General features: G+C 47.5%; 1 protein-coding gene across 3 annotated transcripts; it reads right to left on the bottom strand.

Moving 5' to 3' along the window:
* Positions 1-1353: 1353 nt before the first annotated feature.
* On the bottom strand, positions 1354-21019 carry LOC132388241 (NACHT, LRR and PYD domains-containing protein 12-like). 3 transcript variants are annotated; one of them, XM_059960587.1, is made up of 9 exons: positions 20871-21019; positions 17689-17781; positions 16950-17116; positions 15867-16038; positions 15705-15770; positions 2637-4374; positions 1957-2043; positions 1633-1800; positions 1354-1496 (listed from the first exon to the last, which is right to left on the bottom strand). In XM_059960587.1, the coding sequence occupies exons 2-9, from the start codon at positions 17747-17749 to the stop codon at positions 1409-1411; spliced, it is 2547 nt and encodes an 848-aa protein (XP_059816570.1). In that variant the 5' UTR covers positions 17750-17781; positions 20871-21019; the 3' UTR covers positions 1354-1408. The 3 variants fall into 3 exon arrangements, 2 of the variants coding, with proteins under 2 accessions (XP_059816570.1, XP_059816569.1); XM_059960586.1 differs by lacking the exon at positions 20871-21019 and having other exon boundaries at positions 17689-19095; XR_009510192.1 differs by lacking the exons at positions 1354-1496; positions 20871-21019 and having other exon boundaries at positions 1741-1800; positions 2645-4374; positions 17689-19105.
* Between the last annotated feature and the right edge of the window lie 3069 nt (positions 21020-24088).

Below are 24088 nucleotides of genomic sequence, written 5' to 3'. Positions count from 1 at the left end.
TCAGAACAGTTCCCATTTTCCAACCTGAAACTTTCACTGTGGCTCTCTTCCCACAAGCATTCCGGAATCGATGTTTCCAGCATTTTCGGCACTTTTCACAGTCACGCCTGCTGTTTCCTCTGCAAGTAGAACCGGTTTCCCCTCAGTGTGGACGTGATCCAGGGACACATGAGAACCTTCCCAGTTTCCTTCTGCAGACTTTCAATTAACGTCATTGATTTTTTAATATATATTCAGCAGATCCACTTTGGTCGGTCAGACACCAAAACCACCCCAACACGTCCCACTATGTGCCACCAGATATGAAATGTACTCGCTGTACCGACAAGCTGTGTAGTTCTTCATCAGCACTGGACCACATCAGTGCTTACCTCATTTTGATCAGATTCCCAGTATAATGTTTATTTCCAATAACATGAAGCTCAGAGCTGTGCACGGTTCCCTCCATCTCTTAAACCATCTTCCCACATTGTGTGTGTGTGTGTGTGTGTGTGTGTGTGTGTGTGTGTGTGTGTGTGTGTGTGTGTGCGCGCGAATTTCCTGCCCGTGCTGTGGACTTTTAAACCTTAGTGACGGACAAAGCCGCTGTTGAATCCACCTGAGGAACAGTTGGATTTTGAAATATTGTGGAGTTCAATTAGCTGTAGGAATACAATTGGCTGTTAAGGGTGCCACTCGTTGTTCTATGAGTTATAAGCGCAACCACCAACACGTTTGTCTCTGGGAAATGCTGGCATAATTTAACAGAATATATTCTCCCATGTACAGAATCCGCTCCGTATACCGGCGTTTTCAACTCCTGCTTTGTCCTTAAGATATCCGTGTAGTTAGCATTCCCCTCGCAGTGTCATGGTAGAAAGAAATGCAGGACCGCCAAATAAGGCCAGCTCTCTCTCTGTCCCCCCTCCCTTTCTTTGTGGAGTGTAAGGAGCGGTTGAGTTTCCCAGCAAGGGGGCTGGGTGGAGATGAGATCCTGGGCACCCAGGGTGAGGGGGACAGCAGAAACCTCAAATCAAACTCGTCCGAAACGAAGACAGGATGTTACAGCGGTTTATTGATTTCATCGACAAATGTAAATTAAACGATTTGTGAGCTGCTGACGTGCGGGAATAAATGAGTTGCTCCCGACTCACTCACAGTCACACACAATTAACTGACCGGCGACAACCAGGGGCAGTTTGAATAATCAGTCCCGTTTCTCACTGTCACTCTGCATCACGGAACTGATGATTATCAAATCACACTTCAGGGCCGTGTCCCAGATCACCGCAGATCCAGGGTCATTTCTGAACCCTTGCGAATTGCTTCTGGAGTGCGGAAAGATAAGGGCGGGAGTTAAAGGGGGGTGGGGGGTTATCGGCCAAATTGTCTCCATCTTGTGGACGGGTATATTCACACATTCAGACGTTTACAGGTACAGTCTCAGTCCGGGTCTAGACTCCTGTAGAGACTCCAGTTCATTCTCCCCAGTCCCACTGAAATTATTCACCGCCAGCCTGAAACGGATGGAAAAATAAAGATGAAAAAGAAACCAGATTATATAACCGTGTCAGTAACAGGGTACTGGGGTACCAGAAAACCCGCGGATCTGATGAAATTTTTATCACATTGAACATTAACACAGACACTCACATGATCTGCTCCAGACTCGGGTGGGTCAGTATGAGCCGGCGGAGAGCGGGGACAGACTGGTCTGTGAGCGGGTTCCATCCCAGGTCCAGCTCTATCAGTGATCGGTTTGTACTGAGAGCGGAGGCGAGATCCTCAGCACCAGAATCTGTAAGTTCGACATGGTTCAGACTGGAAATGAGAGATAGAGTGAGGGTGAAGGACACAGAGAGACAGGGGCTGTACAAATTTCCAGAATTTATCAGTAACACAATTACTGATCACATTAATGTTCAGTGTCAGACACCCAGTGTCTGTAAACACAATCTCCCACAGTCTGGTACTCACTTCAGTGTCTGTATTTTACACTCCGGGTTCCCAAGAGCCGCAGACACCAGTTTCACTCCTGAATCTCCCAGGTCATTCCGCTCAAGACTAAACAGAAACAGACAAATTAATGAATGGGTCTGAAGGAATTTCTCTCACTCGGTTATTTCAGGAAACATTGAACCTTTCAGTAAATCACTGATCAGTGTTCCCATCACTGTCAATGTCCCTCACTGACCAGTTACAGGGGATTCACTGATGTCAGTAATTTAGTCTGTCGGTGTGACCCTGTAAACTCCTCATATTCTGTCTCATTGCGCGATGGTTAGGAAAGTGTTCCTGACTTGTGAGTGGATCGGAAGGGACAGGGTTGAAGGGGTAAAGTCCCAAAGTGAGGAAGATTTGTGAATAGAGAAATGTCGGTGGGAAATGACACCATCTGAGGAAAAGGATGGAAAGACGGGACATGAAGGAGGAAGGGGGATGTGAAAGAGAGATCCCACAGGACGAAGCGGGATGGAGAAGAGAGATTCCACAGCAGGAACGGAGTTGGGGAAGAGACATCTCACAGGAGGAAGGGGGATCGCATTTGTCACAATTCTTCACAATCATATTCACTATAGTTTTACCCAAATCCCTTTACATTGAAACAACACAAAGGAACAATTTCACAGTTCAGAGTGAGAGAAAAATTAAGTTACCTCAATACCTGGAACTTGTGCAGCCAGGGTCCCAGCTGCTGGATTCCTTCACACAAAATGTGGCAGTACGACAGGTCGAGACGTTTTATTGTATCACAGAGTTTGACAACATGAGACAGGACCGCGCAGTCAACTGGGATCAGTGTCATTCCACTGAATGAAAGTTCTTCCACAGATCCCAGTGCGGTCTGAGTCAGTTCACGATTCTGAGACTCAAACAGGTAGTGAAATGTGTTCAGGAGCCTCCTTTTACCAGCTTCACTCGATGTGTTTTCACTCTGGCGTTTAACCTCCTCCTTCACCCAGTCCATCACCCGGCAGGTTGTTTCATGAGGAAATGGACCCAGAAACTCCTCCAGACCTCGAGCTGTCATTGGGGAGGAGAGACCAGCAACAAAACGGAGAAATACCTCAAATCGCCCATCTGTCGTATTGTGGGCTTCAGTGAGGAATTTCAGGATATCCTCGGGATGTATAGTCAGGAATTGTGCGACTGCAGCTGCAAACTCTTGGATGGTGAGGTGTGGGAATGTGTACACCACACACTGGGCAGAATCCTCTCTCCCCAAAAGCTCCATCAGGAACCCAGACAGAAACTGGAATGGCTGCAGATTGTAGTTGTTCAAATCTCCATCTGTAAACACAGTTCTCTTATCGGACACTCCTCTGAAGGCCATCTGACCAACCCTGAGTAACACATCACGGGGGTTCTCCATCTCACGGCTGTGGTTTTTCAGGATGCTGTAAATATAGTAGGAATACAGTTGGGTGATGGTCTTGGGAATTTGCTGTGGGTCCCTGCCTCTTTGTGTGAAGAAAGGGCCGAGTGCAAGTGCGAGGATCCAGCAGTAGGAGGGGTTGTAGCTCATGGTATACAGGATCTCGTTCTCCTTCACGTGTTTGAAAACAGCTGCCGCCACCGTCTGATCATCAAAATGCTTCATGAAATATTCCTTCCATTGCTCACCAGCAAATCCCAGGATTTCTGCCCAGACCCTGATATCTGCCTTTTCCAATAAATGTAACGCAGTGGGGCGTGTGGTCACCAGCACCGAACACCCTGGGAGCAGCTTGCCCTGGATTAAACTGTACACAATGTCAGACACTTCACACCAGCACTCGGGATCTGGACACTGGTGCTTAGGTTCTGTATCTCTCCATTTGTCTGCAAAATAGATTCTGTGTTTGAATTCATCCAAACCATCGAATATGAACAACAATCCCTGTGGGTTCTTCCAGACATCTCTCAGGAAATTCCCAAAGTAAGGATACTGATCCAGAATCAGTTCCCTCAGGTTTGTTCTGCAGTTAATGGAGTTTAACTCCCGGAATTTGAAACTAAAGACAAACTGGAATTGTTGGAATATCTTCCCCATGGCCCAGTCATAAACAATCTTTTGTACCATTGTTGTTTTCCCAATCCCCGCGACTCCGGCCACTGCTGCTGATCTCCCAGATTCGGATTTACTTCGGGAAAAGCTGCTCTGGAATAACTGATCAGTCTGGATTTTTTCCATCTCTCCGTGGAGATGTTTCTCTCTCCAACGCTCGTGGTCTCTGCGTCTTGCCAGCAGCTCATGTTCAACCAGTCTCCGATCTCGAACAGCAGAAATGACGATGAGCTCAGCGTATCGATCAACCAGGTGGAAAACCTTCACCTTCTCCCTCACCAGGATCGTGTTCACTCTCAGTGTTTCAGTTTGTGCCCGCAGAGTCTCCATGTGTTTCTGTTGAACATCTTCAATGGGAACAGACAGTGTTCAAACTGTTAGATGTCTCAACTCAGAACTCATTATTTAAGCACACAAGAGTGAGCCCAAAGCTATTGCATTAGTTGAATTAATCAATGAATGTCCGTACAGTAAAGTAAATTTGCATAACAGTCCCCTGACTGAACAGAGAGGCCTGGTCTGGATAAACACATGGTCATCATATTTCCATATTAACTGTGCTGTGAAGATGAGAATTTCCCTGGTAGTTTACTGACCCCCGACTGTCCCGTACTGGACACCCTCTCACTACAGCCACAGATATCACTGTTCATGTGGAAGAAACTTTTAATCCCCATTGTTGAAGAGGTGTGTGTGGAGATAGAGAAAAGGGACGTTGGCATTCTGTCAAAGGAACAGGTCGGGGAATCACAGCTCCCCCCTCCCCTCTCAACATCACTGATTCAAAATGCAAAGAAGTATATTCGCTGATCAGCATCTGCTCTGTGGCTGGGTGGCTGGGGGAGAAAATGTCAATGTCTTGTTCAGGAGATTAAGACAGTCAGCATTTTGACACAAACCACAGACAATCCACCCACCCCCCACTTCCATCATCACAGATGATGCTCAGCTCACTGGGTTCGTCCAGAAAATGGTTCGAGACGGCAGATCTGCAGTACCGGGTCTCTTAAAGAGTCTGTGTTGTAAATGCTCAACAGATCCAAGATTGAATATACACGAGTGTAAAGGAGAAGGAAATAATTGTTATTCTGGCTCTGATGAAGCTCAAACTCAGATAGTGTATGCAATGGAAAACTCAGTATTTTTTTTTCAATCGTTCTGGTGGTGGGGTGCGGTTGTTAGTTGTGGATGTGTTGATCTGTCTTACTGCTTGAGGAAAGTAACTGATTTTGAGTCTGGTGGTCCTGCTGTGGATGCTATGTAGCTTCCTCCCTCATGGGGCGGGGCAAACAGCCCATAGGCAGGATAGGTGGGATCCTTCCTAACGCTGCTGGCCCTTTTCCAGAGCCGTTCTGTATATACGTCCCTGATGAGAGGTGGGATGGGGGTGCCGGTGATACGTTTGGACAGTTTTGACTACCCGTTGTCCTGTTAGCCACAGTTATGCAGCATGTTGGCCTGCCCTCTGCATCACAGCTGTCGAAGGACGCTAATGTAGATGTGAGTACAGGTCAGCCAACGTCTGTGGAAACGGGAGAGACCACTGGTCTATGGCTTTAAATACACGTTTGAAAACCATGTTGTTTACAGCTCGGGAGTTAAAGAGAGCAGAGACCGAGGAATTTTGGTAGCAGCCAGCATGAAGTCTCATTACACTGTGATGTTTAAGCATTCTCCTCATTTAGATAATAGTCCACCCTATTGTTTCTCTAGCCAAAATGCATTACCATTCATTCCCCAACATTGTAATCCATTTGCGACACTCTTCCAATTCGTCGAAGTTTTGCTGCAATCGCATTGCTTCCTCAGCACTATCTGCCCCTTCGCCAATTTTTGTATCATCAACAAATGCGGTCAGTAAAGGAGCCCAGCAGAAGCAACTGATTGGGCAACCAAGGTCAAGTGACCAAGCGGTTTTGAAAGACTGATACCAATAAATAGAGGGGTAGCTCAAGTGGAGCGGCCAGTGCAAAGCTGCCAGTAGAGGTCTGGAGCTTTGGGGCTTTGACTCATGGAGCGGCCTTGTCGAGGGTAGAGCCTTGTGAGGGAACTGCGAGTCTTTGGCTTGAGAGATTTTGGCAGTTTGACTGTGCAATCAAGTCAATTACGATTTGAATATCTTAACAGAAAGCAGTTAATTAGATAATTCAAGATTTGAATAGCTCAGAATCAGCAGAAAGCAGCTGATTGAGCAATCGAGCTCAGGTGACCAAGCAGCTTGAAAAACTCAGACAAATAAATAGAGGGGTAGCTCAAGTGGAGCGGCCAGTAAAGGAGTTGAGCTTTGCGGCTTTGACTCGGGGAGCAGCCTTGTTGAGGAAAGGTCCTTGTGAGGAAAGAGCGAGTCTTTGGCGAGGAAGCTGAGGGAGGAGACTACGCCACAGTTGGTGAGGGTGAGAGGTGGTGAAGAGATGACAGGTAAATTGGTTCAGTGTGATGCTTGCCTGATGTGGGTGGTCAGGGACACTGATGGTGTTTCCGGCTGCTACAACTGTGAAAAGCGTGTCCAGGTTCAGATCCTGAAAGACCGTGTTAGGGCACTGGAGAGGCAACTGGATGACCTCAGGTTCATCCAGGAAAAACGTGAGTTTTCTGGACAGGACCTACAGTGAAATCGTTACATCCGAAGATAACAGAGGAGAGAACGGGGGCGACGATGAGGAAGAGATGGAAGCTTGAAGTACAGGAGACCCCGGGGGATGTGCCTCTTGAAATCATGTTCACCCTCTTGGAAGCTTGGGACAGAAGACACTGCCAGTCTGAGAGGTGGACGGGTCTGCGAGTCAAAAATTGGCACTGAAGCAAAGCCAAAGAGACAGACGACTGGCAGAGCTGTGGGTTTTAGATTCTTAGACCACTGGGATCAGTTTCGGGGTAAGGATGAATTGTACAAAAGGGACGGGTTGCACCTTAGCAGTCAGGGGACCAGCATTCTGGCAGGCAGGTTTGCCACTGCAACACGCGTGTGTTTAAACTAATAAGTGTGGGGAGGAGACGAACTGGAAATATAAGGATGGAGTTAAAGGGAAAGAGTGAATAAGAAAAGTTAAGAAAGACATCAGAATTTACGGGGCAGAAAGCTCCGGAGGGGATCGGAGAGTATGGCCAAGTGCAATAGGACCAATGTGACAAGAAGGGGAGTAATGGATTAAAAATATTATATATAGATGAGCTTGAATTTCAGTTGGAAGTTGGTAAGTATGATGTTGTAGGAATAACAGAGACATGGCTGCAAGAGGACCAGGGCAGGGAAATGAATATTCAAGGATATACATCCTATCGGAAGGACAGACAGGTGGGCAGACGGGGTGGGGTGGCTCTGCTGGTGAGGAATGAAATACAGTCCCTTGCAAGGAGTGACATAGAATCAGGAGATGCAGAGTCAGTATGGGTAGAACTGAGAAATTGTAAGGGCAAAAAGATTCTAATGGGAGTTATCTACAGACCCCCAAATAGTAGCCTGGATATAGGGTGCAAGTTGAATAAAGATCTAAAATTAGCATGTTGCAAAGGTAATACTACAGTTGTAATGGGGGATTTCAACGTGCAGGTAGACTGGGAAAATCAGATTGGTACTGGACCCCAAGAAAGGGAGTTGGTGGAGTGCCTCCTAGATGGATTCTCAGAGCAGCTTGTGCTGGAGCCTAACAGGGAGAAGGCAATTCTGGATCTAGTGTTGTGTAATGAACCGGATTTGATAAGGGAACTCTAGGTAAAGGAGCCATTAGGAGGTTGTGACAATAATATGTTAAGTTTTAATCTACAATTTGAGAGGGAGCGGCAGGATCAGTGATTCTCACCGTGGCTAACAAGGGAAGTCAAGGAGAGTATAAAACATAAGAGAGAAGAAGTATAACATAGCAAAGATGAGCGGGAAGCCAGAGCACTGGGAACATTTAAAGAACAATAAAAGATTACTAAAAAAAAGACAATATGCGGAGACTATAAAGGAGGATAGTAAAAGCTTCTTTAGGTATGTGAAGAGGAAAACATTAGTTAAAACTAAAGTTGGGCCCTTGAAGGCAGAAACAGGTGAATTTACTATGAAGAGTGAGCAAACGTCAGACGAGTTGAACAGATACTGTGGATCTGTCCTCACTAGGGAAGACACAGACAATCTCCCAAATATAATAGTGGCCAGAGGACATAGGATAATGGAGGGACTGAAGGAAATGCACATTATGCAGAAAAATGTATTGGGTAGTTTGATGGGACTGAAGGCTGATAAATCCCCAAGGCCTTATGGTCTGCAACCCAGGGTACTTAAGGAGGTAGCTCTAGAAATCGTGGACGCATTGGTAATTATTTTCCAATGTTCTATAGATTCAGGATCGGTTCCTGAGAATTGGAGGATAGCTAAAGTTATCTCGCTTTTTAACAAAGAGGGGAGAGAGAAAACAGGGAATGATAGACCAGTTAGCCAGACATCAGTGGTAGGGAAGATGCTGGAGTCAATTATAAAAGATGAAATAACGGTAAATGTGGATAGCAGTAACAGGATCCGAGTCAGCACTGGTTTCATCGAGAGACAACAGACCATACCGAGATCAACTACGCCTCCCTCTTTTGCTCTCTCCACCCACTATTTTCCTTTCTTCCATGCCTTCTGTCTCTTTTACTAACCAACTTCCTAGCTCTTTGCTCATCCCTCCCCCTCCAAATTTCACCTATCGTTTGGAATTTCTCTCTCCCCTCCCACCCCGCCCGCCAGCTTTCAAATCGACTCCCCAGAGTTTTATCTCCAGTCCCATCGAATGTTCTCAGCTCGAAACGTTTACTGTACTTTCTCCATAGATGTGCTGAGTTTCTCCATCATTTTCTGTGTGATAGACTATAACTTATTTCTTTTGTCTTCATCCCTTCTTTATGCTTCTTTTTGTTACCTATTGTTAGATTTTAGAAGCTTCCAAATCAACTAGCTTTCCTCTCACTTCTGCTACATTATTTTGCGTATCCTATTCTATTATGCAGTCCCTAGCTGCCTCATAAGGGACCATTACAATAATCTCCCTGATAAGATCTGATCTCAGTGTGTCAGGGACATGTAGGTTATCACAGAGTGCCGGGAACCTGTTAGGGACGTGTGGGGTCTCACAGTGTCTCAGGACACTTGCTAGGGATGTGTAGGGTCTCACAGAGTACTGGGAACCTGTCAGAGCTGTGTGGAGACTCACAGTGCATAAGGACCTTGCCAAGGTTGTGTGGTGTCTAACAGCGTGTCTGGACCCTGTCAGGGGTGTGTGGAGACTCACAGTGCATCAGGACCTTGCCAAGGTTCTGTGGTGTCTAACGGCGTGTCCGGACCCTGTCAGGGGTGTGTGGAGACTCACGGTGCATCAGGACCTTGCCAAGGTTGTATGGTGTCTAACGGCGTGTCTGGACCCTGTCGTGGGTGTGTGGAGACTCACAGTGCATCAGGACCTTGCCAAGGTTGTGTGGTGTCTAAAGGCGTGTCTGGACCCTGTCAGGGGTGTGTGGAGACTCACAGTGCATCAGGACCTTGGCAAGGTTCTGTGGTATCTAACGGCGTGTCTGGACCCTGTCAGGGGTGTGTGGAGACTCACAGTGCAGCAGGACCTTGCCAAGGTTGTGTGGTGTCTAACGGCGTGTCTGGACCCTGTCAGGGGTGTGTGGAGACTCACAGTGCATCAGGACATTGCCAAGGTTCTGTGGTGTCTAAAGGCGTGTCTGGACCCTGTCAGGGGTGTGTGGGGTGTCATAGTGTGTCAAGGCCCTGTCAGTGGTTTTAGGGGCTTCACAATGTGTCAGGACCCTGTCAGTGGTGAGTGGTGTCTCACGGTGTGTTGGGACACTGTCTGAGGTGTGTGAGGTCCCACAGTATGTCAGGACCCTGTCATTAGTGGGCGGGGATTCACAGTGTGTCCGGACCCTGTCAGGGGTATGAGCCGTCTGACAGTGTGTCAGGAACCAGTCAGGTGTGTGTGGGGATTCAGTGTATCAGGACGCTTTCAGAGGTGTGTGGGGGTCTCCTAGTGTACCTGGAACCTGTCAGGTGTGTGTGGGGTCTCCCAGTGTGTCAGGAATCTGCGAGGGGTGTGTGGGGTGTCTGTGTCGGAACCCTGTCAGGTGTGTGTGGGGTCTCCCAGTGTGTCAGGAATCTGCGAGGGGTGTGTGGGGTGTCTGTGTCGGAACCCTGTCAGGGGTGTGTGGGGTCTCACAGCGTGACAGGATCCTGTCAGGAGTGCGTGGGTCTCTCTATGTATCAGCAACTTGCTGGGTGTCCGTGTGGTCTCACAGTGTGTCAGGACCCTGTCATTAGTGGGTGGGGATTCACAATGTGTCAGGACCCTGTCATTAGTGGGTGGGGATTCACAGTGTGTCAGGACCCTGCCAGGGTGTGTGGGTTCTCACTGTGTGTCAGGACCCTGTCATTAGTGGGTGTGGATTCACAATGTGTCAGGACCCTGCCAGGGTGTGTGTGGTCTCACTGTGTGTCAGGACCCTGTCATTAGTGGGTGGGGATTCACAATGTGTCAGGACCCTGCCAGGGTGTGTGTGGTCTCACTGTGTGTCAGGACCCTGTCATTAGTGGGTGGGGATTCACAATGTGTCAGGACCCTGTCTGGGGTGTGTGGGGTCTCACAGCAAGACAGGATCCTGTCAGGAGTGCGTGGGTCTCTCTATGTATCAGCAACTTGCTGGGTGTCCGTGTGGTCTCACAGTGTGTCAGGACCCTGTCAGGGGTGTGTGTGGTGTTACTGTGTGTCCGGACCCTGTCAGGGGTGTCCGTGTGGTTTCACTGTGTGTCAGGACCCTGTCATTAGTGGGTGGGGATTCACAATGTGTCAGGACCCTGCCAGGGTGTGTGTGGTCTCACTGTGTGTCAGGACCCTGTCATTAGTGGGTGGGGATTCACAATGTGTCAGGACCCTGTCAGGGGTGTGTGGGGTCTCACAGCAAGACAGGATCCTGTCAGGAGTGCGTGGGTCTCTCTATGTATCAGCAACTTGCTGGGTGTCCGTGTGGTCTCACAGTGTGTCAGGACCCTGTCAGGGGTGTGTGTGGTGTTACTGTGTGTCCGGACCCTGTCAGGGGTGTCCGTGTGGTTTCACTGTGTGTCAGGACCCTGCCAGGTGTTTGTGGGGTCTCACAGTATGTCAGGACCCTGTCATTAGTGGGTGGGGATTCACAATGTGTCAGGACCCTGTCAGGGGTGTGTGGGGTCCCACAGTATGTCAGGACCCTGTCATTAGTGGGTGGGGATTCACAAATGTGTCAGGACCCTGCCAGATGTTGTGGGGTCTCACAGTAAGTCAGGACCCTGTCAGGGGTGTGTGTGGTCTCACTGTGTGTCAGGACCCTGCCAGGTGTTTGTGGGGTCTCACAGTGTGTCAGGGCCCTGTCAGGTGTTTGTGGGGTCTCACAGTGTGTCAGGAATCTGCGAGGTGTGTGTGGGGTGTCTGTGTCGGAACCCTGTCAGGTGTGTGTGGGGTCTCACAGCGTGACAGGATCCTGTCAGGAGTGCGTGGGTCTCTCTATGTATCAGCAACTTGCTGGGTGTCCGTGTGGTCTCACTGTGTGTCAGGACTCTGCCAGGTGTTTGTGGGGTCTCACAGTGTGTCAGGAATCTGCGAGGGGTGTGTGGGGTGTCTGTGTCGGAACCCTGTCAGCTGCGTGTGGGGTCTCACAGCGTGACAGGATCCTGTCAGGAGTGCGTGGGTGTCTCTATGTATCAGCAACTTGCTGAGTGTCCGTGTGGTCTCACAGTATGTCAGGACCCTGTCAGGGGTGTGTGTGGTCCCACAGTGTGTCAGGACCCTGCCAGGTGTTTGTGGGGTCTCACAGTGTGTCAAAGAGCCTGTCAGGGTTGTCTGGTGTCTCACAGTGTGTCAGGACCCTGTCATTAGTGGGTGGGGATTCACAATGTGTCAGGACCCTGCCAGGTGTCCGTGTGGTCTCACAGTATGTCAGGACCCTGTCATTAGTGGGTGGGGATTCACAATGTGTCAGGACCCTGTCAGGGGTGTGTGTGGTCTCACAGTATGTCAGGACCCTGTCATTAGTGGGGTGGGGAGTCACAATGTGTCAGGACCCTGTCAGGGGTGTGTGTGGTCCCACAGTATGTCAGGACCCTGTCATTAGTGGGTGGGATTCACAATGTGTCAGGACACTGCCAGGTGTTTGTGGGTTCTCACTGTGTGTCAGGACCCTGTCATTAGTGGGTGGGGATTCACAATGTGTCCGAACCCTGTCAGGGGTGTGTGTGGTCCCACAGTACGCCCGCAACCTGTCAGGGTTGTCTGGTGTCTCACTGTGTGTCAGGACCCTGTCAGGTGTTTGTGGGGTCTCACAGTATGTCAGGACCCTGTCATATGTGGGTGGGGTTTCAGTGTGTGTCAGGACCCTGCCAGATGTTTGTGGGTTCTCACAGTGTGTCAGGAATCTGCGAGGGGTGTGTGGGGTGTCTGCGTCGGAACCCTGTCAGTGGTGTGTGTGGTCTCACTGTGTGTCAAGACCCTGCCAGGTGTTTGTGGGTTCCCACAGTGTGTCAGGACCCTGTCATTAGTGGGTGGGGATTCACAATGTGTCAGGACCCTGTCAGGTGTGTGTGGTATCACTGTGTGTCAGGACCCTGTCATTAGTGGGTGGGGATTCACAATGTGTCAGGACACTGTCATGGGGTGTGTGTGGTCTCACAGTATGTCAGGACCCTGTCATTAGTGTGTGTGGATTCACAATGTGTCAGGACCCTGCCAGGGTGTGTGGGTTTTCACTGTGTGTCAGGACCCTGTCATTAGTGGGTGGGGATTCACAATGTGTCAGGACCCTGTCAGGGGTGTGTGGTCTCACAGTGCGTCAGGACCCTGTCATTAGTGGGTGGGGATTCACAATGTGCCTGGACCCTGCCAGGTGTTTGTGGGTTCTCACAGTGTGTCAGGAATCTGCGAGGGGTGTGTGGGGTGTCTGCGTCGGAACCCTGTCAGTGGTGTGTGTGGTCTCACTGTGTGTCAAGACCCTGCCAGGTGTTTGTGGGTTCCCACAGTGTGTCAGGACCCTGTCATTAGTGGGTGGGGATTCACAATGTGTCAGGACCCTGTCAGGTGTGTGTGGTATCACTGTGTGTCAGGACCCTGTCATTAGTGGGTGGGGATTCACAATGTGTCAGGACACTGTCATGGGGTGTGTGTGGTCTCACAGTATGTCAGGACCCTGTCATTAGTGTGTGTGGATTCACAATGTGTCAGGACCCTGCCAGGGTGTGTGGGTTTTCACTGTGTGTCAGGACCCTGTCATTAGTGGGTGGGGATTCACAATGTGTCAGGACCCTGTCAGGGGTGTGTGGTCTCACAGTGTGTCAGGACCCTGTCATTAGTGGGTGGGGATTCACAATGTGTCTGGACCCTGCCAGGTGTTTGTGGGTTCTCACTGTGTGTCAGGACCCTGTCTTTAGTGGGTGGGGATTCACAATGTGTCAGGATCCTGTCAGGGGTGTGTGTGGTCCCACAGTATGCCCGGAACCTGTCAGGGTTGTCTGGTGTCTGGCTGTGTGTCAGGACCTGCCAGCGATGAGTGTGGTCTCAAAGTGTGTCAGGACCCTGTTCGCGATATATGGGGTCTCACAGAGTTTCGGGACCCTGCCAGCGATCTGTGAGGTCTCATAATGTGAGAAGACCTTATCAGTGGTGTGATGGTGACACAGTGTGTCAGGACCATGTCAGAGATGTGTGGGGTCTCGCAGTGTATCTGAACCCTGTCAGGGGTGTGTGGGGTCTCCATTCAAAGTGTTCGGCTGTAATTGGGGGCGTAGGAAAACATTAATTGTAGACATATTTTCTTTAGAGAATATGACAGTGATAGAAATGGTGTTCTTCAATAGTCATGGAGAGATTCTGTTACATGTACAGAAATGGCTGTAGGAATTTCACTGTCTTGTTTGTTCCCTCGGCAAACAACATGAGGAATAGTGAACAAAAAGCTTGTAGCGATTTACCAAACCCATGGTGCAGAGAAACTGAGGGGTTTCATTGATATGATGTGGACTGGAACAGCATTAACAGAGGTGAGTAGTTTGTAAACATCCTGATTCATCTCACTCTGGTCCCATATTTAAATTATCATCTTTGGAATTTGTTCTTGTAATTGAGAGAGACAGTACCAGGGTTCTGGCAGAGGTTCCTTATATTTCTGTTGAGAGCTTTGAATAATCAGGTAAAACATGGGCTGATGCAATATTAATAAGTTTTGTGATGTTTGTCTTTCCTAAGCTCTCTCCTCTGTTAAATGTGCAGTTGAGTGATCTACCTCAGTCTGCAGTGATGAAGCCTCACAATCTCTTGAGCCCAGGAACTGCCCCGGGCTCCGTTTTCACAGTCATGATGGGCCTATAGATGTATTGAGCTTTCCATCCAGACAGTCATAGTTTAACTAATTGCAATATTATTTAGAGATATTTTCAGTCATTTTCACCTTCCTTGCTGCGATCCCATAACCCTTGGTTTCTCTGTCCTAATTCCCATCTCTCACCCTTCCACAGTGTCCAGCGCACAACACCGGCAGACATGAATTTCAGCTTCTGTGGACAGAGCTGAGGAATATGTCCCCCAATCTCACCCTCTCTAACACCGTAGCAGTGTTTGCACTAGGGGGTGTAGATGTGAACACAATGTGTTCATATTCTGCTCTGTGGTTGAACAGACCAGTTAGGATGTCACCTGATTTTCTAATTAAAGTGATGCTATTATTACTATTCTGTGACTGGAACTTCAGTGGACGCCCAACTCTAAGAAAAGATAATCTGCTGGGGGTAGTTTAGAAAACGGTTAAGAAAGAGTCTGTTCAGGAGAGGGCAGTGGCTGTCAAGAGAAGATTTTGACATCTTGTGTGAAGAAATATAAGTTTTTAATTCCATTTTCCATATCCCCCTCTCCCTTTCTCCACGAGGCTCTCTGCCTCTTTCCTCAAAATGACCTTTGAAAACATTTGCTCTAAGAAACATGCTTCCATGTGTCTCACTGTGTTCTCTGTCACAGTGCCCATATTTACCTGGTCAGATCCCTGTGGCTCAACAACCTAACCGCCGTACGCAACTTACAACCATTGGTGGAAACAGAGGTCAAGTTTCAACTTAATGAACTCTGCTGCAGCCCATTCTGGGCTATTGCATACCGCCCCACTACCGGAGGGATGTTGAGGCTTTAGAGAGGGAGCAGAAGAGGTTTACCGGGATGCTGCCTGGTTCAGAGGGCTTGTGCTATGATGAGAGGCTGGATGAAATTAGATTCCTTGCTCTGGATCGTCGGAGACCGAGGGGAGCTCTGACACAGGTTGAGAACATTATGAGAGGCAGAGATAGAGTGGACAGCGATCATCAGTTTGTCGCGGTTGAAATGTCTATTACCAGAGGGAATGTATTGAAGGTGAGATGCTGTAGAATGAAGTATGATGTGAGGGAGAGCTTTTTATTCATCAGAGAGCCGTGGCTGCATGGACCGCACTGCCCGGTAAGGTGATAGAGACAAATTATTAGAAGCTTTTAAGAGACGTTTGGGTAGACACATGGATGTAAGGAAGATGGAGGAGTATGGACATGGTGCAGGAAGGAGAGATTAGAGTTGGGTTATGTAGATTTACCTCTCAGCTGGTTCGGCACAATATTATATGACTAATGACCTATTCCTGTTTTATACTCTTCAATGTTCAATGCACATTCACTTACCTTTTAGCTCACTGAGAACCTTGATTAAACCTTGAGCGGTATTTGATCGATGGGAGGGATCACAACCTGTTTGAATTTAAACACATTGAGGGAATGATGTGCAAGATTTTAAAGTGTGCTCTATTCAATCCAAATTTGAGTTAATCTCTGATATTTTCTCACCATATATCAGTATTTCGTTCAGTATTTTGTCCAACATTGGAACATCATTCCACATTTTCACAAAGGTTTCCCACATCACCCTCCGGGCGTGGGAGCCTTTCTCCATCACCAGGCTCAGGAGGAATTTAGAACTGTCCGCCCGCTCTCCCTTATCAGCGAGATCAGAGATTTTCTGTGAAGAGTAACGGTGAACATATTGGGGACTGACAGTTTTACACAGAGAATGAGAAGTAAATGATGTGCTGTGTAACGGGATCAGACTGAGCAGTCACCCGGACGGGTGCCGATCCTGTCTGGACATGGAGTGTACACTCTGAGTGCAGAGCACAGGGAGGGACATTCACTGTGCACCTGGTCCACCAGTCAATGAGATCCTGGCTGGTCTATGACCGCTTCATTGACGTGGCTCCAATTCCATAAATAATCCCTCACCGGATTTGACGGTGTAAAACAGAAATCATAAAATAACGATCACAGAGGAAGAAATAAAACTGGAGGATTTTATTTTATATAACAGACTGAACAGCCTCAGAGAAGTTGCAGAATTTATGATGTGATTCATCTCCTCAGTCCGCCAGTGTCTAAAATGACAGCGGATTACTGGCTGACATCTGACACCTTTCGCTTCCCTTTTCCAGTAGAGGTTTTCTCAGTGATTACACGTTACAACATGGCAATGTTCCCTGATTCACACTGTTTGCAGTTACAGATTGTAACAGAATTATCTCCACCCAGAACTGAACACACCCAGGCTCCTGTGGCATTCACTGATGATGTCCCGGTTCTCACTGACATCCTGCCGTCACTCTGTACATTTTTCACAGATTGAAACTTCCTGTCATATTTGCCATTGATGCTGTTACTTGCTCAACTCTCTCTGAAGATCGAGCAGTTCCCTACCAGTCCGCGGGTTCTTTTCACCTCTTTCCATCTCTGGTACAGATTCACATGTTCCGGATCGCATGTGGAGTATTTATTTCCCAGTTATTCTTTGATCTTATTTAATATCCGTTGAGTCAGAGATCCTACGGCCAGCAGTCCAGTGATGTGGGAAAATTCAAACCCATTCCCCCTCCCACTCACCCGATGTTCCTCTCTGCTGAACTGTTTCTCAGCCTTTAACGCCAGGCTCACTCCGGGAACCCGTCCTTCCATCGCCTGCTCCAGCCTGTCCCGGTAGAAGTCCGTCAACTGCAGCAGCTGGAAATCGTCCCAGCTTGCCAGGAGCTCGCTGATCACTGAGCCCGGACCTGTGAAGGAAAATGAGGAGCATTAAAGAAATTACTGACCTCATACTGGACAGTAACTTCACTTTGGAACCTAAAGATCACCAAACACAATGCGAAGTAAATGTATATGGGGATGGAGGAGAATAAGCAATCAACGTTTTGGGCCAAGGCCCTTCATCGGACTGGAAATGAGGGAACAGAAATTCTAGATATTGCCACATTACTTTCCATTCATTGTGGTCCTCATCCGAAATGTCAAATCTTTGTTCCTCTCCATGGATGCTGCCTGACCTGCTGAGTTCTGCCAATATTTCGTGTGTCTTTTTATTGCCCAAAACTTCCAGCATCTGCAGAATGTCATTTCTTATAGAGTAACTCGCTATTTCAATGTGCATCACGATCTGTTAGAGGAGCAGCAGCAGACGGTAATTGTACACCTTCTACGTTTGACTGTATTTCACCCAGAAATGTTAACTCTCTCTCTTATCTCTCTGATCAGTTTTCACAAACACTTTGTGAATTCCCAATATTGAACTAAATACAGCCGCAGAATCAGCAGAGTATTTATAAATTAAAATAATTCGCCAACATACCCGTGTCCTTTCCCGATGTTGAAGGCACTGGAAGTCCTCCCCTGCCCGCGCATTGACCCATTGTGAGGACAAGTGTGATCAGCTTTTGTTTCTCTGTAACAAAACAAATAACAGGAGGGTCAAACATTAATTGGGGTTTACAGTAGAACACTGTTTTGTTTTTAAACTGAGGCAAACACTTCCAAACATCTTGGGCCTGTCCACTGAAGCCTTGACAGGGCCTGATCCAGCTGAGCCCATCGATTTCCGCGCTCTCCATCTATTGTACAACGTGCCGGGACTTCCGGGGTACCTACGTGCTATATTGCACACAATTCCCTTTTCGGAGCCAATCTTGTGTCCTCGACCGGGAGTGATGTGTCAATGCAATGGCAAGGCAGGTTGAGCAGACAGCACCCACTGCTTTGGTCCTCCTACCACTGGTGGCGCTATGGTGAGTAATGGACAGCTGTTACAGCAGTGTGGGTTGAAACATTTCTGCCGATTAATGAGACATCCATTCCTCTCGTCACTGAATTATACAGATTTCTCAGTCACACCTGATTCTCACCATCTCCTTTCAGTTTTACATCCCCTGGCATTGACAACAGTGGCAATACCATGGTTTAAGTCTATATATAATCACTCTGACATCCTGAACAATGCAATCTCACACATAGCATCATGACATCTTGTTCTGAACCACTATGCTATCTCCGGCAGAACTTTAAGACCATGATTATCATCTAAACTCGGTCAAGATTCCTTTGGACATATCACCTGTCTATTATCAGATAGGTATATGGTACCTTGTTAAGCACAATGTAGACCCGCCATGCATCCGAAACAGCAAGTTGGGAAAAGTCATTGTAACCTGTTGCAATATGAAGCAGACTCCTGAATTTAGTATCAAACTTTCTAACCATGCCATGTACATTCATCTACAAACCAATGTCATGAATATCTAATTAACGAGGCCTCGACACTGACATGCACTTCCCACTCGTCACGGACATCCATTCGTTAAATCCATCTTCAGTCATCACCCTCTGCTTTCTGTCATTGAACCCGGTGTGAATCCAGCTCACCAGCTCCCCGAGAATCCCACGTGACCTATCCTTCCAGGTGAGCTGCCATGAGGGATCTTGTTATAGACTTTTCTAAAGTTCAGATGAATATGTTACAATCCAGCAACAATGAATATATGATTGAAACAGGCTTTTTATAACAAATAAAACATTTATTAAACACTGCTAAAAAAAAACAAAAAGTAAACAAACGACTAACAACCGGAAGTCAGCTACGATGTGGCAGCTCGAACAGTTCTTAAAGCGAGAATCCGAAAAACAGTCCTTAAAACGGTAAAGCAAAGACAGTTCTCATAAGTAGTAATACGAAAATCCAAAATTTTACCCAGTCGCTTAGGAGACACTTCTTGAAACCATTTAAATTCTCTTTCACGTCGTGTTACTGCTGTTCCCAGACAAAGTATGATTTGTTCGAAGGATTCATAATGAAGAAAATGAAACGGCTTAAAGGCACTGAGCATTCTTTGGCGAAACTTTACCCAACCCTCTATTCTACCGACAGAACAGGAGTTATCATGGGCATAGCTGACAAATTCCTTCTGAATGAGAATCAAACAAGGTCGAACCTGCTTGACCGTCGAAATCAACTTTCCTCGATCATTAACTTACCGAACTTTAAATCTTCACTCTCCAATGACTGGACTGGCAGTATTATGGCAAAACTGACGGCAATAACCTTTGACTTAAGGCAGAAAGTAAAACTCCACTTTTAAATGAATCTGCGTCATAACATCCGAATAAACGGAAGTGTGGAGTCACTACCATTTTCAACCACGAACTGCCCACGTCACAGGATGGGGTTCTCCTTTAATACCCGGTTGGGGGGGGGGAAACTATCACATGACCTCTCACTGGGGGGAAAATGACATCACTCCCCCATCACAAGACCATTACCTCATCTCCAGCATAGTTTCAATTACATCATGGTCACGTGACTGGTATAAGATACCCACGGGTACATAACATCACTGCTCTATTTTATCTCTCTTCAGTTAGCTTTTCAAAAGTTTCCAGAATACTTGTCAGATATGATGTCCCACTGAGTGGTGCAGATGACAATTTCCCCACAATCAATGTCCAGCCGACCGGGGCTTCAGCTTCACGGCAGACTGAGAAAATTCCAATCCAGATGTAGAATTGCCAACCTGGAATGAAGCTTCCATACTGCCAGTTCCATACCCTCAGAGTCACTAACCCAATATTATGACCCATCCAAAGACGTTTTGGTGCCGGCGATTTGCCGTGGTGTTCCTGCCATTTCCGATTCACAAACTGATGTTGAACTGGAACCTAAGGACCCTTTGCCGGGGTCGGGTCTCAGGCTGGTTCACCGGTCTGTAGATTGTGAGAAGATGCAGATACACTTCAGCTTGTTTCCAACAACTAAACTGAGCAGGTTTGATCACAATGGCATTGCTGTGTGGGATCTTGCCCAGCACACCTGTCTGCCATGCTTCCGCTCAGTGTAGCAGGAAGAAAATGTGAAATTATAAAGTAGAAAAATATGGGAACTCCGTACATCAGGTTTCATCCGTGAAAGGCGAAATGGTGGAAGATCCAACATCTGAACTACAACTGTCCAAGATGCTGTCGATCGGCTTTTCCAGTATTTTCGTCTTCTTACTTTAAATTTCCTGCAACTGTAGCTTTATCCCCCCACTTTATATTATGCACAGATGGTAACTGATTGTAAAATACCAGCAACACGCTAAAATGTTTGTTGGTTATCAGCTCATTCTGACCCTGGTGTAATACACTCCATACGATCAATGCTGGCCGAATGGCCGCTTTCTGTGTGATGGGAATATGTAAAGCAATTATCGACCCCAGGCTTCGATCCATCTGGAGCTTGGAGCCGATAACTGGCCAGTTTTTGGAAGTAAAGTTCCCCAGGTACATCTCAATGGATGGGTTCAATCTCGGCATCACCACCTCACCCCGCTCCTGGGACCAGAACACCAGGGGCTGAGCGGCGGCTCCTGTCAGGCGTTTCAGTGTGAAGGACCTACAACCCGGACGGACCCCTGCGGTTTGTGTCCAGGAAGTAGAACGAGACTCACTGCCCAACATCTCCCCCCTCCCCCCCCCCACACCGGGATCGGCCTCAGTACTCACCGTTGGGAAATTGTCGGTCGCGTTCACCCCGAGTGACCGGCCTCAATACTGACCGATGAGAACTTGATCAAATTGTTCCCCAGACAGAGATCGGTCCTCCGGCTCCCAGCCGATGATCCGCTTCAACGGAGAACGGAAAGAAAACCACCGCCCATCCGGGGACTGTGAGAGCGGGGGCGGAGCTTCGACGGTGGAACCCTCACGTGCTGCAGATTGGCGTATGAAATGGGAGTGAGAAACAGGATCATGTGACGGGAGGAGGGTCTCCCATCTGAACCGGTTTTACACGCTGCCCGACCTACCTGCCGCATTTTACACCTTATTTCGTACTTACACCAACTACTATTTTCATTTTTTCCCTCTGCATCTTCCATGTCCCGATCACTCCACCACCCGGTTCTTAAGAGTTACGGGATCAATTCTCATCCCGGTCCGATACAGAATTCCCACTCCAACAGGAGTTATGCAGGTTTAATTGAAAACACTTCTATGTTTATAAACACTAGTTTCTATTTACATTCCTCCGGAGCCTCACTGGACAGGAACAGTGAAACATCAAGTGAGAAACAGGAGGAGGTGGCCATTCTGTCCCTTAAACCATCAACAAGATGACGGCAGCTCTTCAATCTCAGCCACATGTTTGTGCCCGATCCTCATTTCTTCAATCCCTTCGGTCTCCATACGTCTGCCGGCCTCTGTCTGTTCCCGTACGTCTGATTATCAGCCAGACACAGACGACTTGTTGCCGGCTATTTGACGTTGTGTTCCTGCCATTTTCGATTCACAGACTGAGGTGGGACGGGAACCTAACCTAAGGGTCTTCTGCCTGCGCTGTTGCTCAGGATGGTTCACCGGTCTGTAGATTGTGGGAGGATGCGGATACACTTCAGCTTGTCTCCAGCAGCTAAACTGTGGACATTTGATCACTATCTTCTTGCTGTGTGGGATCTTGCACAGCACAGTTGGCTGTGACATTTCCCTCAGGGTTGCAGAAACTCAATGTAAAATTTTAAAATGGAAAATGCTGGGAACGCAGTAGATCAGGCCACATCTGTGAAAGGGGAAATGGTGAAGACACAGTTTCAGATCTGGGGCTATCCAAGATGCTGCAGATCTGCTGTAAGTTTCCAGAATTCTCTCTTTTCTACTTTAAATTACCTGTAAGAGCAGGTTTTGTTTATCTTTACTGGACAGATATTAACTGATTGGAGTTTCGCGGATGTTGTTCCCTTATTCAAGAAAGTGAATTGAGAGAGCCCAGGAAATTATACACCAACGATATTTATTTCACTGGTTGGGAAATTGATGGGGAAGATCCTGTGAGATCCTGATTTATGAACATTTGTGGAAGCGTAATATGATTAGGAATAGTTAAAGTAAGATCATGACTTACGAGCCCTATTGAAGTGTTTAAGGATGTGACTAAACATATTGATGAAAGTAGAGCAGTATATGTAGTGTATATGGATTTTAGCAAGGCATTTGATAAGGTACCCCATGCAAGGGTTATTGTGAAAGTAAGGAGGCATGGGATCCAAGGAGACCTTGCGTTGTGTATCCAGAATTGACTTATCCACAGAAGGCAAACAGTGGTTGCAGATGGGACGTATTCTGCATACAAGTCGACGATTAGTGCTTCTGTTCTGGGACCCCTTCACTTAGCAATTTTTAGAAATGGCCTGGATGAGAAAGTGGAGGGATAGGTTAGTAAATTTGCTAATGACACCTAGGTTGGAGGTATTGTGGATAGTGTGGAGGATCCGTCAGAGGTTACAGCGGGACATCGATAGGATGCAAAGCTGGGCTGAGAAGTGGCAGATGCAGTTCAGCCCAGATAAGTGTTAGGTAGTTCATTTTGCTAGGTCAAATATGATGGTAGAATATAGTATTAGTGGTCAGACTATTGAAAGTGTGGAGCATCACAGTGATCCAGGGGTCCAAGTCCATAAGCCACTCAAAGCTGCTGCATAGGTTGGCTGAGTGGTACGGAAGGCTTACGGTGCATTGGCCTTCATTAACCGTGGGACTGAGTTTAAGAGCTGAGTGGTAATGGTACAGCTATATAAGACCCAGTTAAGACCCATCATGGAGTATTGTGCTCGGTTCTGGTCACCTCGCTAACCGAACGATGTGCAAACTATAGAAAGGGGGCAGAGGGGATATATAAGAATGTTGTCTGGATTGGAGAGCAAGCCTTCTGAGAATAGGTTGAGTGAACTTGTCCATTTCTCCTCGGAGAGATGGAGGATGAGACGTGACCTGATAGAGGTGTATAAGATGATGAGAGGCAATGATCGTGCGAGTAGGCAGAGGCGTTTTCTCACGGCTGAAATGACCAACACGAGAGGGCACAGCTTTAAGGTGCTCGGAAGTAGGTACCAAGGCAATGTCAGTGCTACATTTTTTTTTCCTTTTACGCAGACAGTGGTGTGTACGTGGAACGGGCTGCCGGCGACGGTGGTGGAGGCGGACAGAGTAGGGTCCTTTAAGAGGCTCTTGGATCTTAGAAAAATAGCGGACTATGGCTAACCCTGGGAAATTTTTGAAGTAAGTACATGTTTCGGACAGCAGGGTTAGCCAAGGGCTTGCAGGTTTTCTATATTTCTATGTTCACTCCACACTGCTAATGCTTACAGAATCCTTTCCTCCCACTATCATTCCGTTGAAGTTGCTCCAGGGGTTACTGACTCTACGCAAAGAGGAAGTGAACACAGAACGATGAAATTGTGGAACACTTCTTGCAGTTCTTGTGGTTTGTTACCGTGGAAACGGAGGAAGTGGCTCAACAACAGTAACTGAAAAAGGAAATAACAAAGTCAGCAGCACACACTCTGAGTTACATTGTGACAAAGGTTAAGACTGTAGCCATTTTGAAATGATGAATCTAAGCTTGTAAAGGCTGCTTTTAGCCATGCCTCGTGCTGTATTGAATTAATCCTATAGTTGTTCTGGCTAACAAAACATGATTCCTACTCTATCGATCAATAATATATTGCCAGTTTTATACCAAATGACAGCTTCAACCACCATCTGTTGCAAACAAACTCCACAGGCCGACCACTCTTTTGCTGACGAAGTTTCTCTGATCTCTGATTTAAAGGGAAACTTCTTCATTTTGAGGTTGTCCTCTCAGATAACAGACTCTCCGGCTGATGGAAACATCCTCCCCATGTTCCCTGACTCCAGGCTGTTCAGCATTCTGTGGGTTTAAATAAGAT

Source organism: Hypanus sabinus, unplaced genomic scaffold (assembly GCF_030144855.1).
Source record: "Hypanus sabinus isolate sHypSab1 unplaced genomic scaffold, sHypSab1.hap1 scaffold_282, whole genome shotgun sequence".
NCBI lineage: Eukaryota > Metazoa > Chordata > Chondrichthyes > Myliobatiformes > Dasyatidae > Hypanus > Hypanus sabinus.
This window is presented reverse-complemented; position numbering and strand designations above follow the sequence as displayed.

Excerpts from the sequence above, each read along its gene's own strand:
- LOC132388241 (XM_059960586.1), bottom strand. The coding sequence starts at position 17,947 with ATGGAGAGCGCGGAAATCGATGGGCTCAGCTGGATCAGGCCCTGTCAA. Across the intron at positions 15,771-15,866 it reads GAACGAAATACTGATATATG|GTTGTGATCCCTCCCATCGA; the intron begins GTGAGAAAATAT and ends AAATTCAAACAG. Across the intron at positions 2,044-2,636 it reads CACAAGTTCCAGGTATTGAG|TCTTGAGCGGAATGACCTGG; the intron begins GTAACTTAATTT and ends GTTTCTGTTTAG.